Below are 15,185 nucleotides of genomic sequence, written 5' to 3' on the forward strand. Positions count from 1 at the left end.
ATAATTATTAATTTGAGCTCACTTTTAACCACTTTGCCACCTGCAGCAAGCCTGAACAATCCAAGCCTAGTTGCATTAAATCCGTTTGTTTTGGTGCTCACATGGAGGAAGGAAACAACTGCTCGTGTTTGCTGGTGTTCGGTCGTGTGCTAGAATTTATTTGCTCCTGCTATCGGTGCAACCTGCCCACGTTACGTTACATCATGCCGACAGCATCCTTCACCCTTCACGACAGGCAGCTTTTAAGCACCCTATCAGGGGATGAAATTGAAGACATGCATAGATTTCAACGGGAGCGCGATATTCCAAAGCCTCGAAGGAACTTACGTGAGCGTGGTACCCTTCAACATCGGCGCCAACAACAACACAGTGTTCAACGGGATTTTTAGATTCTAGAAAGAGAGTCTCTGGCTCCGAGGCACCTTGGCACAGCTCGACTTTTACTTCGGTCATCTACTCTACGGTATGACAAGTGGCTTGATCTGCAAGCTCTTCAGCGATTCTCCGAGGTAAGTAGCGCATGGTGTGGTGGCTGTGGTGGCTTGACGGTTACAAGCCAAATTATTGATAGCAGTGCTTTCTGTGTCAAATAAATATGCCCGCCGAAACATGTAAAGCAAAGCTGACTGGCTGTGGCGTTTCAGTAGTCATCTTTGAATGCGAATTAGCGCTAATCCTGAGGTTCAGAGCTTATCAAAACAGTCTAACACTTGTGCGACCGCTTTCAAGCGGAATTAAAGAGATAAATTCCTTGTGAGAAGCGGGGCGGGATGTCGTATCATCCCGCGTGCACACTGCTACGCACTCTCGCGCTACTCATTGCACATCATCCCCATCAGCTTCCATGTGTGCATGAACGCTACCGAGCCTTCTACTCGATATAACTACGTCAAAACCCTATCATTTTGTAGTCGAAAGGCACCAGTGCTCATGCTCCTAGGGATGATTGCATGGGGCCAATGCTCTCTGGCGCGTAACGGCGTTGTGTCGTTTCTAGCAGGCGAGCAGTTTTGGCTACTGTAAAACATCAGTCACCGAACGTCTGCTGTAATCATTCATTTTTTTTTTTTTTTACGTCAATTAACTTAGGCACACTTGTGCAAAGGCATATATATATATATATACCCCTGCTCTCCAACTCGGTTGTAGAGCTTCGGGAAGGTGCTCTCTTGTCGACATCAAATTTAGTGAAACTGTTTAACGTCCCGAATGCAACCAGTGCTATGCTGCTTTTCTATCTTGCCTACTAGCACAGCATAAGGTCATCAACATAAACACTAGCACACTTACAAGTCAATATTTTTTTTTGATTAAATTAGGGAAGTCCACGGAAACAAAAACTGAGAAATACGCAAAAGGTTTTTACCAGCACAAGTTATTTTTTAATTTGCTTCATGTATTAGAAATACTCAACACAGAAATTTCATAAAATTTTATGCAATAATTTAAACAATGTAAGCAATTTTGGATTTGGCCCTTATCGATATGAAAATCTATATTTGACCCTACTTTGAATGAAATTTGTTTCAGAGTCGTTTCTGGTCTCTTTGTGAAAATAATACCTGTAAATGATCATATTGTGAATACAGCTGATGAAGAGTTGTAGTATTCATTGTCACACAATCAGCAGCACTGATTTGCTCTAAAGTGAGCAAATAACTGCTTAGTGGGCTTCTGCTTCAAGCAAAGATGTGAGGCTATTTTCTATTGGTAGAAATTAGTAGGAATGTGTTTAATGAAGAGCTATTTTAATTCGGTGCACCATTGTATTGCCGGGGAATGGTAGATGCACATAGGATGCAAAGCGACAAGACAGCGGCAAATATTGTCGTTTCTTGCCAGTTTCGGCTATTTGCTTATGTTGCTAAATGCAGAAAGCCGCTGCCAACAGGCTAAACTAAATGTAGTCTTTTATAAGTTATTTTGCGAGCTTTATGCACAAACTGCTTCGTCTGCTGCAGGCCTATGTTCCCAGTGTTTTTATCTTCTGGCTTCAGATTTTCCTGTGATCTCTTCATATCCTAGACAGTGATAAGGAAGTAGCTATGGAGAAGCAATAATTGAATTTACACTTGCAGTAGTCCACCCTATCATGCTAAAGCTGAGAAAGAAAGCTGTCAAGAATAAAATAGATTTGGCTCATTTCCATCTGCACATCAGTAGAATCTGGCTCATTTTTGATTTGGCACATGATTTCTGTGAAATTCCTGGTCTTTATTTATATCCTTACTGTGTCAAACCGTTTGCAAAAGTGAGATGTATATATGGTCTTTCAATTACAAAAAAAAAAAGAAGAAGAAGAAGAAAATAACTAGTGTAGGTTTCTGAATTTCGCTTGCTTTGAAAAAAAAAATAAAAATAATAATCAAGTGTCGATGATAGTGTTGAAAAAATCCGGGAGCACTGCGGAATCTACAGTGCAGAAATGTGAAAATCTAAGCGTTGCTGGTGCACACAATGCATCACGTTTGCTCTCATCATTATGAATTAAATGCACAGTCATTATCATTGCTAATGTCATCACTGCTAATTCCAACTTCATTGTCATCGCTACTGTAGACAAGGAGAATTTTGATGTGTGTTTCACGATCCCGAGCGTTGCACAGTTGGCTAAAGCGCTCGGATGGGGATGCGAGGGATAGAGGTTCGGCTCCCAGCGGAAACAGGATTTAAATTTTTTCTGATGGCATCATCATGACGTCATTTGATTGACAGCTATAGTGTGACCAAACAAACGAATGCCGACAGTATGAGCCATTAAAGATTTTCACCTTAAAATTGATGGGCCTGTACGAGGTAACGCTAGTGAACTCTTCCAAAAGCAATGCAATAAGTATTATGCTACGGCACAGTAAAGAAGGTGCACACTGAAAGATTATTTTTTCATGACCACTTTATAGGGACTCTATAAGCGATCGTTGCTTGCAGCCGCTTCAATTTTTCCTCCTCAGGCGGTGCATGCAAAGGAAGGCCCCCGTGCTCAACTGCTGGGGCTTCATCATGGCACAGCAAGGCAAATTTGTCGACCGTCTGTGGCTCAGAAGGAGGACTTCTCTGGGCACAAGTGGAGCCTGTGCAGAAATATCAGGCACTAATGTGTACCAATGCCATAGTCTGCCAGTGGGCCATTTAAAGGCAGGCGTCACGATGCAGGTAAGCCTGTTCAGTCATGTCTTCATTGCAGTAACTAGCTGTAATATGTTTTTCATATTCAGGGGAGTCCATTTCCAAATTAAAGCCTAACATCTCTGCTGCGAAAATTCCACAAGTACTTTTATATTTTTTGAGTTGGTTTTTGGGAAAGGGTACTCAATGACCCACCTCATGAAAAACAGCTTTTCATCTGTAAAGAAACGTGGCACTTAAGTATGTGATGCAAGATTGTGTTAGCATGTGGCATTTTATAAATTTGTAGGAAAAAATTGTATCTAAAAACTGGCAACTGTAATTACATCTCATTATACAAAAAGAACAGAGGCACCTGTGTAGACCCGCATTGGTTATATTTTTAATTCTTGCTATCTTTTAGGGATCTTCAAGGAGACGGTGCACTTTGAGAACCTGCAGAAGATCACCATGGGTCATAAATATGTGATCTATAGTGATGCAGCCTACCCCCGATGGCCTCTACTCTACAAGCTGTTTGGAGGTGCCGTACTGCAGCCTCATCATGTTGCCTTCAACAAGGCAATGAGCAGTGTTAGGAAAGCTGTAGAGGAAGGGTTTGGCAGCATAGCACGGGATTTTGCTTTTATTGACTATTTCAAGAACCAAACTTTGAGATGGTAACAGGTAGGGCGCATGTATAAAGTTGCGCAATGAACTGCCGAACATCTTTGTACAGTTGTCATGTGCCTATGTACTTTGTCTTGTGTCTGCCTCAGTTAGTCAGTACCTTGTGCCTTTTCAGACATAAGTGTCGGCCTACGTCCTGCGGTCAAAAAATTTGGAACATTTTTTTTTTTTTTTTTAGGCTTACTTTCTCAGTAAAATATAGACAAGCATGGCAAGCAGTGACCTTCATAGTTGAGGCATTTGTCAACAGTCACAGAATTCATCTCTGTATTCCTTACAGCAATAATTGCAGCATGCAGTGGTGCATATCTTGTAAATAGGGTAAATGCACTAGGAAACTTGGACATCAGAAACAAGTGGACAGGAGGCTTGCAGACTCACAACTGGATTTACTAAGTAAAGATGACACATATAAAGTGCACAAAACCGCATGCTCAACGCTATACTTTTGCTTGCTGTATATATGTCCTCTTTCGGTTAGTAAAATACAGTTGTGAGCCTATGTGCGTCCATGTCCACTTCTGTTTCTGTTGTCCGTGTTTTCTAGAACAGTTACTCCATTTCCGAGATGAGCATCACTGCATGCAACAATGCTACCCAAAGATTTATGCTGTTCATTTGTTGATGCTGTTATGCCGAGATGCAGCTTTATGAATTTTTTTTTTATGCGAGATGCTGCAATATTTATCTCGATTGATTGCAGCAGTGCATGACTACTTTCTCGTTGTTCTCGTCTCACAGTGTTCAACATGACATGGTGTGTGCGTGGTGGCGTTTAGGGTGGCGTGTGATAGTGTTCGTGTTCAAATGCAGGGGTTTTTGCCTGAGTGTGCAGCGATATGACAGCTTCGGTTTGCCATCTCGCTACTTGGCGAACTGAAAGGACGCGATGACTTTGGTTCGGCGTTGTCTCCCATGCTCCTTTGACTGCGTGACCGTCTACCGGTGAACACCCGACAGCTGCGCTCCGGACCAACGGCTTCACTTGTTCCCAACGCTAACTTCGAATTGTTAGTGGCACGAGATGCTTGTGACTGCAAATATGCACTAGACCACCAGTCTGAACGCTGTACTTGAGTTGTGCTGCGTGGGCCGTCTCTAGTGTTTCACCCAAACGGTTGTGTGTGCATTTGTGTATTGTCTAGATTAAGGAAAGGTGGCATCTGAGTTATAAAAGTGTCTGTATGTGTGAAGTGCCATCTGCTTTGGCGAACCACCACAGCTTGTCTTTGTCAGGCCGTCTGACGGCTTCAGCGAGAACCTGTGCTACCAGATGCAAAAAGTGATGATGCCATTTTATGGTTTTTCACTTCATGCCGCTAATTTACAGCTCATATATTCATTGATCGCATGTGCTGGTAGAGTCATTATTCAGAGTTTTCTGTACACTACTGAGTTAATTGTACTCTCATTGAGCTGTCATGTTGTCGTCATGCCCGAGACGCTTTGCATTGTAGCCCCATCCAGTAGTGTAGCCAGAGCTCGAGTTTTACCAACGTTGGCATCAACGAATGCCGCAGATGCCCTCTCCCTCTGTTTCTGCACTCTTTTTTTTTTTCATAAACTAAAGTCACCTTTGGATCTCCTAGATTTTAACCCTGCAAAACTGTGTCTAGTCAGGCCAAAGCTATCACGCATATTCTTCTTTTCTTTTTTTGCAGCTGTGGGTTTCGTGGACCCTGAAAATCACTTCGTGAGCCCTTATTTGAGAAACACTGACCTATGATATGCTTTTAGCAATTACCACTATGTGACAGGACATTTTGAATTTCTTTTGGTGAAGTGGTGACCACAGGCCACTAACAGTGTTTTCAACGTTGTAGCTGAGGCTCACTTGAGAGAGCACATATATTTTTTTTTTTTTTCGAGTCATTGCATATGTTTACAATTCTAACAGTGCAAATATTTCTTAAAATATGCAATTTAAAATTAGTGTAATGCCCTTTGCAGATAATTTTGGACCTGTATTTGCAAAACTGTAGCCTTAGCTACTTATGCACCATAAAATGCAAGAACAGAAACACACCGACAGCATTTGTGTTGCAAAAATGTATTTGGGATTTATTTGGCAAAGTGAACATGGTCGAGAGAGTTTTGGACAAAATAAACTGGTGCTATCTGCAATGTGATATAGTGCCAACATAAATAACTTTCATTCTTTCATCAGCGCAATCAGCATCTTGTCAACTGATTGCCAAGATTTCACCAGCTGATCTTCACATGTCCATCTTCACACGGGGCAGTGTTCTTCATCATGTGCTGCATAAAAAATCCGTGTTGTATTCTTCTGCCTTCCTGGAATGAAAAGGTGCAGTGTTCACAGAAATTACTGTAAAATTAAAGCTGTTATGAGAAAGCTGGAGGTTGTTTAATATTGCTCTCCAGCTGGTATTGCAGTGAATAACTACGCACATGATTATTCATGAAATGTCTGGGCATATGGCATACCCCTATATCATGGCACAGAAGTGCAGCAGTCTCCTCTTGTGAATGCACCTATCGGGGGTGGAATTGCCGCTCCATTTGCTCCATTCTGCTCCCAAACTGCTTTTCCTGCTCTATCCTGCTCCAAAATGCAATATTGCTCCAAAACTGCTCCAAACTGGCTGTTTTAATGTTCTACCATCAAATTTAGTGCAACACGCAAACAATGTCTTTGCACCAGTGGCAAAGATATAACGCATCTAGCACTGGCCTTAATACAAACGAAAATTTTGTAAGGGGAGGAAGCATGTGGCATAATAAATATTTGTTTGCAAGTAAATTTAATATGAGTCACTGGCGATTGGAGATAATTGCAAAAAAATGCACTGTGCATGTGCCGTAGCACCTCCTCTCAGCTTTTTGAATCGCCGGTGGAGGGAGAAGCAAGAGCAGCAAGCGAAGCAGATAGGCGCAAACTACTGTGAGTTGTTCGGAAGGAAACTTGTCCGACTGGAAAAACCACATGAGTTATTCTAATGGTTGTGGTCTAAGAACAAGCAGGCACTTATCGAGCCTCTTTTTCAGTAACAAGCTTGTCGGGCCTACGGCAGACAAAATCATACTTGAATCGTTATGGGTTGGTACACCAAAGATGTCACTCACTAGGAAGCGTCTCAAGAGTGTTGGAAAGCCATACAGGGCCTATTGCCAAGATTTAAAAAATGAGCCCCAGCATTGCTCAAGCAAATGATAAAACTATTGGAAGGAGGTAGTGAAGTAAAAATGCTAAGGCTACCCTTCAGTGCTATCTACATTTCCTGAAGGCACTACTGACCACTGCTCAGGAATTTATCAGCACAGGCATAGGATCAAAACGGGATATGCACAAGATAGAGAGCAGAAATGTCATGCCCATTAATCTGAGCTCCAAATTAGTGGCATTGCTTGAGTGCATTGAAGTGGTAAACTCGACATTTGAATCTGTCAGGTCAGAATAGGCAACTGCGTTAGGTCACAAGGTCACACTAGGTGTTCAGTTATAAAGCACACCAGCAAGCATTTTGTTTGCTGCTAGTCTGTTCCAAGTTGTTGGCCGTTGTCTTGTCAGAAATGAGTGCGAAGTTGGAGAGGCATTGAACTTGCATAAAAAAGAAGAGCTCATCTTTTTCTGTCAGAAAGAGAAAAACAATTACTACAATCATCAGAGGCATTGGACCTTAGGAACCTGCTTCAAAACATAATTCAAATGCTCCAAAACTCTTGTCTCATTGCTCCAAAGCTGCTCCAAAGCTTTTGTCTCGCTGCTCCTAAAGCTGCTTCAAAATGCTTGAGCCTGCTTCCACCCCTGACCTATGTATCAGACCCATTGATGACTGTCTTTAGTGGTAATGGCACATACCCACGGCGGGTAAAAAGGCCATGGTATATAGCAAGTACAAAAGGTTCATGGACAAGCAATTGAGTATTTTGATAATTACGAATCTTAAACTAGAATTTCATGAAAAAAAAAAGAAAGGAAAAGAAAAGGCAGTGAATTCTCATTGTAGCAATCTACCTGGTGTGATTATATAGTTGTGAACAGAATTGCACACAGGTTGTAGGGTATATCCCTTGGCACTTGCCCCGAAGGAGAGGAGAATAAACACAAATAGCATGCCTGAGTAATCACCATTTGAACGATCTAACAGTCACTAACAGTGTTTCACAAGGATGCCTGCTTTGGCCACTGTTGTTGAAAGTGTTCATCAAAGACATTGCCCACATCAACATATCCATTAAATTTGTCGTACATATATAGGGTGGATCTGGTACATATGATATGGGCGTGTTCAGAAATCTAAAATATAAATCGAGAGACAAAAAATAATTTTGGGAAACTACTGTCGAGCTCACGCCCTGAAACTCTGCTAGGTCTAATCCGACTAGCTGACGTCGCCCATGTCCAAGGACTCCAGGCCGACATCTTTGCAGATAAGTTGACACCTATCTTGCGCCTGTTGGATATTTATTAGTTTTGCCACCACCACATGCAGATAACTGTTCTATTATGACCGGCACAGATGCAGACACGTTGACAAAGCAAAGCAAAGCCTTCCTGTTAACATTATTGTTGTGGCTTCAATCAAACAAACTTAATATAAATTGTTCAAAGACAACGCTAGTTATTTTCCCAGAAAGAAATTTTCTTTTTAATCGTGCTGTCAGCAATGAGAGCCGGAACATTACAATTGTAGGCTCGCAGAGAATACTAAGTGTCACGTTAAACAGCAATCTGTACTAGGACTTGCCTGTTGCTGGCATATGCAAAAGATTTTCCATGGTATTTGATGTTATTTTATGTCAGTGAACGCTCCTTCTGATGCACATTGAAAACAAATTGAATCATTTTTTCACATCAACCAATGCATTAAGACCACAGTGGAGGGTGGAGTAAACAATATAATTTTGCCATCCTTTTCTTGAGGATAAATAAAATTCACCAAATGGGTAATTGCAGTAGAAATGTCTCTATAAAATATTACTTCTGAGCTTTTGCATTGATTATGCACATTATGCTCTTAGGTCATGGTGCAATGACCTAAGAGCTGGAAATGCATCACACGTCCAGGCAAACATCACACAAAAGTGTGAAGCCGCAAAAAGAAAAAGCATGTGGGAACTTCCCACGCTTTGCCCGATGATGAATACATTCTGGAGAGGGGTGCCTGAGGGCACACCACACAGGAAGATACGGTGGCTGTTTGGGAGAAGGGACATGGCCATAAAACCATTACACTGATCCATTAGTTGAGTTCTACAGATGCTATTTTGATCCGCTGTATGTGACATCAGACATGCCCTGTGTTTTTCTGGCAGACAGACTCCTTGTTCGACTATTGCAATGCTATCGAAGTGAAAAAGGAAGTTTCTATGTCTCCTCGCCTGTTCCCAAGGTATGACTGCAAGAACATTGCTTACCAATACTGTTTGATTGACTGGCTGATTGACCCAGAGAGATGTGCCGTGTTTTATTGGCCAAAGTTCTGTGAGAGGGCTGGATTGATTGTTTAAAGGCTTCTTGTGGAGTAAAAAAATACTGGCCCTGGGCAAGAGGCTCAATAGTCTATCATTGCTATGAACTTGCTTTTGACCTTTTGCTGTTAAGACCTTTGAAGTATGTACATAAGTCTGGAGAAGTGCAATCAAATTTTATTGTTTTTGTTCTCTCATCTTCGAAATGTCATTCTTCTCTCAAACCGAAGACTCAGTCATGCCACCAAATGGAGTGTAGGTTCAAAACAGTCTGAGACAAGCATAACAATACACAAAGCATTGCGATGGTCTCGTGAGTGTGCACCATGAACATGAAAATTTGTGAATAATTTGTTTTCCTACTAATTTATTTCATTTATCGCTGCTTTCATAGACCATTGCATTTTGTATAATGCACTGTTGCTGCTGCTGGTCCGTGCATAGATTTGGCATGAATGCAAAAGCTAACAACTAGGTTCTAGTGCAGTTGTACTAAGCAGTTTTGAGTTTTAAACTACAGTAAGTTGCTAAGGCATTGAGATAAATAAAACTTTTTACAAATTGGTGCTGCTCAAAATAACGTAAATATGTCCTCACCCCTCAGGGGCACTGACTGCAGGCTTGGTGTTGACAGCAGCGGCTCCACACTGTGCAGACTTGTGGCTGTGCCATGGAAGCAAGCAAACAAATGAAAGAAATAATTATTTCTGCAGCCATGAGATCTTGGGCTGTTTTCCGGTGCATAACAACATGCACGAACTTACTTTAGCACTCTGGCTAGACCTTGTACACAGCAGTAAGAGAATCAAGACTTAGCATTGCAGTGCTTTGTAAATAGCTGTAACATGTTCAACAAGAACATTGAAGAAAGTAATATAAGAAGTGTTGTCGCTGACTATTCTGGGAGTTGTAATGATTGCTTTCATCATCATGAGTCTCTCTGGTCACCATGTCATTCAGGCACTTGCAGGCTCATTTTCATCTGAAAGGGAATAACCATATGAGACACAGATGATTGGTAATTAACTTGCCAACATAATACAGGATGTAATTGTGCAGCTGAAAGTTGCGCCAGGACACTAGAAAAGTGCCACGACGCAGACACTGTTGCCTTCATTCAATGCAATGGTCCTTAACAAGGATCCTTTTTTAAGTTTCAGGTGTTTTTATAACACAATGAGCAAACCAGTTCAGCCTCTGCGACTTGTAAATGCTAATAGGACTTCCAGTGCCTGAATGTTTTGTCCAACAGCATAAAATATTGGCGCACTTCATTTCACGTGCTGACACAGGGACACAAGTTCATAAGCTTGGGGCAAAAAAAAAATAATAATAAAATAAATGACCTCTTGCAGTATTTGGCTTTGGCACTGCATTCAGCATGTGCTGTTAGTTAATGGTGCCAGACAATTGTCTGAGAAGATAAATTAAATCATCTTGCAAACAATTTTCATTTATTGTGGCTCCTGGTGGCTGTGCACATTTACATGCACATGTAAACAAAAGCAGCTACACGACGTGTATTATATTATGCAACTCGAGCCATGCTTAGCAAAAATGCTGAAATATCATGTATCTAATTCGCACAACGTAAGTGGCTTTTTACTTTGCGCTGCTATTCCCCAGCAATCGACTAGGCGGTGTTCAGACGGGCGGGCCGTATGTATCGTGGGAAAGCATCATCCACCATCACTCCTACTCGGAGCGCACGCGATCGGCAGGCGCCGAGTCACTGCCATTCCGAGCTACTCGAAAGTGCCGTTTTCGTCACATATGATAACTAATTGTTCCGCTCGGACAGTCCGCTGTCCAGTCCGATCGTCTGAACAGAGAAGGTAGTGAGTAGTGACTAACCAGAATCTTTTTTTTTTTTTTTTTCTGACGCTGGATGGCTTGCAAAGGCCTTTACGAACGCCCTTATTGCGCAGCGGAGCGAGCGCTCGTTCGCCGTCGGCGGATCCCTAGAAATCGTTGTAACTTCTTTCGACGGCGCCTTCTCCCTGCGCTGTACAGTGTACAGGATGGTGGCGATCTCGAGCTACTTGCTGGTCGTCCGCCGCACTGAAACGCTTGCGCATGATGTTTTCTTGGCACGGCCGGGGCAAGGGTATTACAGCATTTGATGACGCCAATGTGAAAACGGGAGAACTATGTGGCCCGTTGCGCACAGCAGCACTCTACAAGCACTCGTAGCACCACCCCATCGGCGCTTGGCTTGGCTGCTGAAATCTCGTGAGATCTCGCGAGATTACGGCAAGCTGGACGTCACGCGGCATACGTCTCCGGAGTACGTCTCCAGCGCCTGTACGTATCGGTAGTTTTCACGCATGCGCAGTAGGCGTCCGATACGTCTACGTCTGTACGTCTCCGGGAGACGTAATACGTCTCCGGTAAGCTAAATCTCTCTATTGCCTTCTGTTAAAGCGACATACTGCAGTCTTGTGGCTGTAGTTACCGCAGCACTGGCATTGCGTTCGCGGTTGCGTTCGTATCTCTGATTGGCGCCGATGAGTTATCTTGAACACGTTTGGATCCCGAGCCTCGCCGGTTATGCCTCGCGAATCTAGTTCGGCGCTTTCTGCAGCTAGTTCTAGAGCCTCTGCTTCCTTTAGCGACAGGTCTTTTATTGCCAGAAGCTGCTTTTGTAAACTCTTTGATCGGACGCCACACACGATACGGTCTCTGATCATTCTGTCTAGCATAGACGAAAAATTGCAGTTCTGTGCTATTTGTCGTATAGCGACAATAAATTCCTGCACGGATTCTTCTTCTTTCTGATAGCGGTTGAAGAACTTAAAACTTTCTGCTATTTCGTTTGGTGTAGGATCATAGTAGCTGTTCAAGGTCTCGACTACCTTGTCGTAGCTCAACGAACTTGTTTTTGCTGGCGCTACTTTACTGCATAAAACTTGAACGGTCTTCGTCCCAAGGGCGGCTACTAGTAAAGCCCTCTTCTTTGCATCAGCTGAGATTTCATTGGCCTCAAAGTACGCTTCTACTTTCACCAGGTAAGCTTGCCACTTATCTTTTTCCTCATCGAAGTCCGGTAGCTTGTGACCCATGTCTGGCGCTGTCCTGGGCCCGATATCCTTGCTTCAGCCTCGTCGCCACTGTTGGAAAGGCGCGGTCAATGGGAACGCCACTGTTGGAAAGGCGTAGTCAATGGGAACGCCGCTCCCGAGTGATGCATCTGACAGTGTAGCCAGGCCAAAAGTACGACGGTTTATTTCCAGATCAAGGGGTATTATATAGTCAGAGGGGTCAGGGGAAAGAAGGAAAGAAAAGAATGAAAAGGTTGGTGCCGTTGCCGGTTCATAGATGGCGATAGCATCGATTGGTGCTGTTGCCGGTTCATAGATGGCGATAGCATCCAAACCAAACTTCTGGTTATTCGCCCGGAGCACCGTGGCTCGGAGCCCGGGCAGGACGGTCGAGAAAAATCGCGGAAGATGGTCGCGGTGGCATTCGGCCAGCGGATAAGGGCAACGCGAGCGCGGGTAAACGTGGATCATAGGACGCCTGACGTCACCGGATCCACCTGGCTACGCTGCTCTCCGAGAAGCGTGAATGTTTCGTTGGGAAGACGAGTGCTCTCGTGCGCTGCTCTGGCTGCTCGTTGCTCTTGCTCCTGTTCGCCCAATGGAAACCGGTATTAGGCGCAAGAACAACGGGAAAAGCCCATAGGCTCTTTAAGGGTCTTACTGCACCGGTAGCCACCATTTTATCCACAGCGGCATCCAGGAGTCCTCGCTTGTGGATGTTCAACGGCCCCGGGGTGAAACGGATCGGGCGGGAGCTGCCGGTGTCAATCCTGTGCGTCAGCACGTTAGCATTTCCAGGAGCCTCCATGTTCAAGTGTTGCCCGGATTCTGTATATTTCCGTTTGTGACCCTGTGAAACACCTCAGGACAGTGGGAGCACCACTTTCTGCCACTCAGTCGGAGTGGCAGAAGAGAGTGGCAGTCGGAGTCGACTGAGGGGGGGGGGGGGGGTGCTACCAGAAGTTTTGTGTGACGCTCTGTTATCTTTGTATTAAACTTGAGTGGTTCTGCATTAATGCCGTAGCGGTTGCTGCCTGAATGTAGGCCGACAATGACTCCTGCCTTCGAGAGGAAGTTACGCCCCAAAATTACCGGGCAAGAGAGTCCGCGATGATGCAGGAAGCGCTGCCTTATTTTGCGACCATTCACGGTGAATGTCAGACGAGCTGCAGAGGTTGCCGATGCTATCTGTGGCGATGCCATCCGAAGCGTCGTGGTCACGTCTCGTAACGGAAAATGTCTTGCACCGCATGCTCACTTGACCTCATTGCCAAAAACAAAAACAGTTGATCCTGTGTCCAGTAGATCCATCCCCGCTATTTTGACAGCCACCAAAACTGCATTATCAGGGTGGGCATCCTGGAGGCGGAAAGTGAATAGCAAATCGCTTACTGTTTGGTCCTCGATGTCCTGGGGCCGTGTTTCACGCTCCAAGGGGCTGCCAGTCACCTGTGGTGCCGGGGCTGTCTGGCCCAGAGGAGACGGCTTTTTTCCCCGTCTCTTGCTTCGCTTAGACGGACGTCTGCAGCAGCCCCGTACCCTGGCCGCCTGGTGATCCGACGACCAAAACACCAGGCTCCATGCGAGCCACATTGTTCCTTTGCCGCATTGTAGCAAGCGGCAGCCGGAGGAGGCCCGTTCATGCCTACCACACCCTGCCGTCGGCCAGTCACCGGAGTAGGCCCGGTCCGGCCTGGCACCCTTTGCACTCGGCCAGTCACTGGAGGAGGCCCGGACCGGCCTGCCACCCCTTGCACTCGGCTAGTCACAAGAGGAGGCCCGGTCCGGCCTACACCTCCTGCACTCGGCCAGTCACAGGAGGAGGCCCGGTCCGGCCTGCCACCCCCTGCAGTCAGCCAGTCACCGAAGGAGGCCCGGTCCGACCTGCCACCACCGCAGTCAGCCAGTCAACGGAAGAGGCCCGGTCCGGCCTGCCACTCCCTGCACTCGGCCAGTCGCCGGAGGAGACCAGGTCTGGTCTGCCACCCCCGGAAATCGGCCAGTCAGCGGATGAGGGTTCGCAGGGTCTGTATGTAGCAAAAAAGCTAGGGGCTGGCCGGCATATGGTAGCACCTCACCACCGCCAGCCTTCATATTTTCCCTGCTGGCGGGACCCCCGGTGGCTCAAACACTGGCTCTTGAGGTGACCTCGCCCACCACACTGGAAGCAGAGCGGAGGGTTCGTATGTGAGCCACCCGTAGCCCTGTAGGCTGGGCACTGGGTTGTCTTGCCACGGCCTCGGGCACGTAGTGCCGGATCCGATTCCAGGGAGATAGGTTGAAAGGGAGCCCGGGCTGCTATGGAGTGATGGTAGAACGGGTCCACTGTCCGGGGGGGGGGGGCGGCGCCGGAATCACCCTGCTTGAAACAGACGAACCATGCCACGCACATGATGGCTCAAGGGAGGCGCTAGGAGTCGGTGGGGGTTGAAACAAATTTCCGCCAACATTGCCGCCAGAATATCCGACGCAGCTTCTGTCAGGTCGTCAAGAAAGAGGAAGGTGCGGCCCCTTAGACAGGCCTGGAAGAGTGAGGGGACTGGCGGATCGCCCGAGTCACTCTTTCTGATTCAGGTGCCAGGGGGATCTGCGCACTCATAAAGCTCCTGAAATGACCGTGTGTATTCCTGGAGGCTTTCGTCCTCTGCTTGAGTGCGAGCGCGAAGTTCGTCTTTCATACGACCGCATAGTCTGGGGGGAGGAACTCTGCTAGGAGGAGCTGCTCCAAGTGAGACCAACTTTGAAATGACTGACGACGACGCCAACGGGTGGCGCAATCCGTTAGGGCCACTGGCAAAACGCGCTGAAGGAGTATGCCATGAGTTAAGGCTTGCGCGTTGCGATAATCAGCCATCTCTTGAAGACAATCTGCCACCGATTTTTTATCAGTGTGGCCGTCATAAGTTGGCACTG

General features: G+C 45.6%; 1 protein-coding gene and 1 long non-coding RNA gene across 2 annotated transcripts; one reads left to right on the top strand and one right to left on the bottom strand.

Moving 5' to 3' along the window:
• Positions 1–264: 264 nt before the first annotated feature.
• On the top strand, positions 265–5,924 carry LOC146177884 (uncharacterized). The gene is made up of 3 exons (XM_084580629.1): positions 265–509; positions 2,952–3,153; positions 3,530–5,924. Exons 1-3 carry the CDS (start codon positions 466–468, stop codon positions 3,593–3,595), a joined length of 312 nt encoding a protein of 103 aa, XP_084436755.1. The 5' UTR covers positions 265–465; the 3' UTR covers positions 3,596–5,924.
• A 127-nt stretch (positions 5,925–6,051) lies between these two features.
• Positions 6,052–10,197, bottom strand: LOC146177885 (uncharacterized). Its single transcript, XR_014701101.1, has 3 exons — positions 10,128–10,197; positions 9,829–9,894; positions 6,052–6,090 (listed from the first exon to the last, which is right to left on the bottom strand). It is a non-coding gene; the product is annotated as an uncharacterized LOC146177885 (long non-coding RNA).
• Between the last annotated feature and the right edge of the window lie 4,988 nt (positions 10,198–15,185).

Source organism: Amblyomma maculatum, chromosome 10, assembly GCF_055883805.1.
Source record: "Amblyomma maculatum isolate TAMU_Amacu chromosome 10, ASM5588380v1, whole genome shotgun sequence".
In the NCBI taxonomy this organism is placed as follows: Eukaryota; Metazoa; Arthropoda; class Arachnida; order Ixodida; family Ixodidae; genus Amblyomma; species Amblyomma maculatum.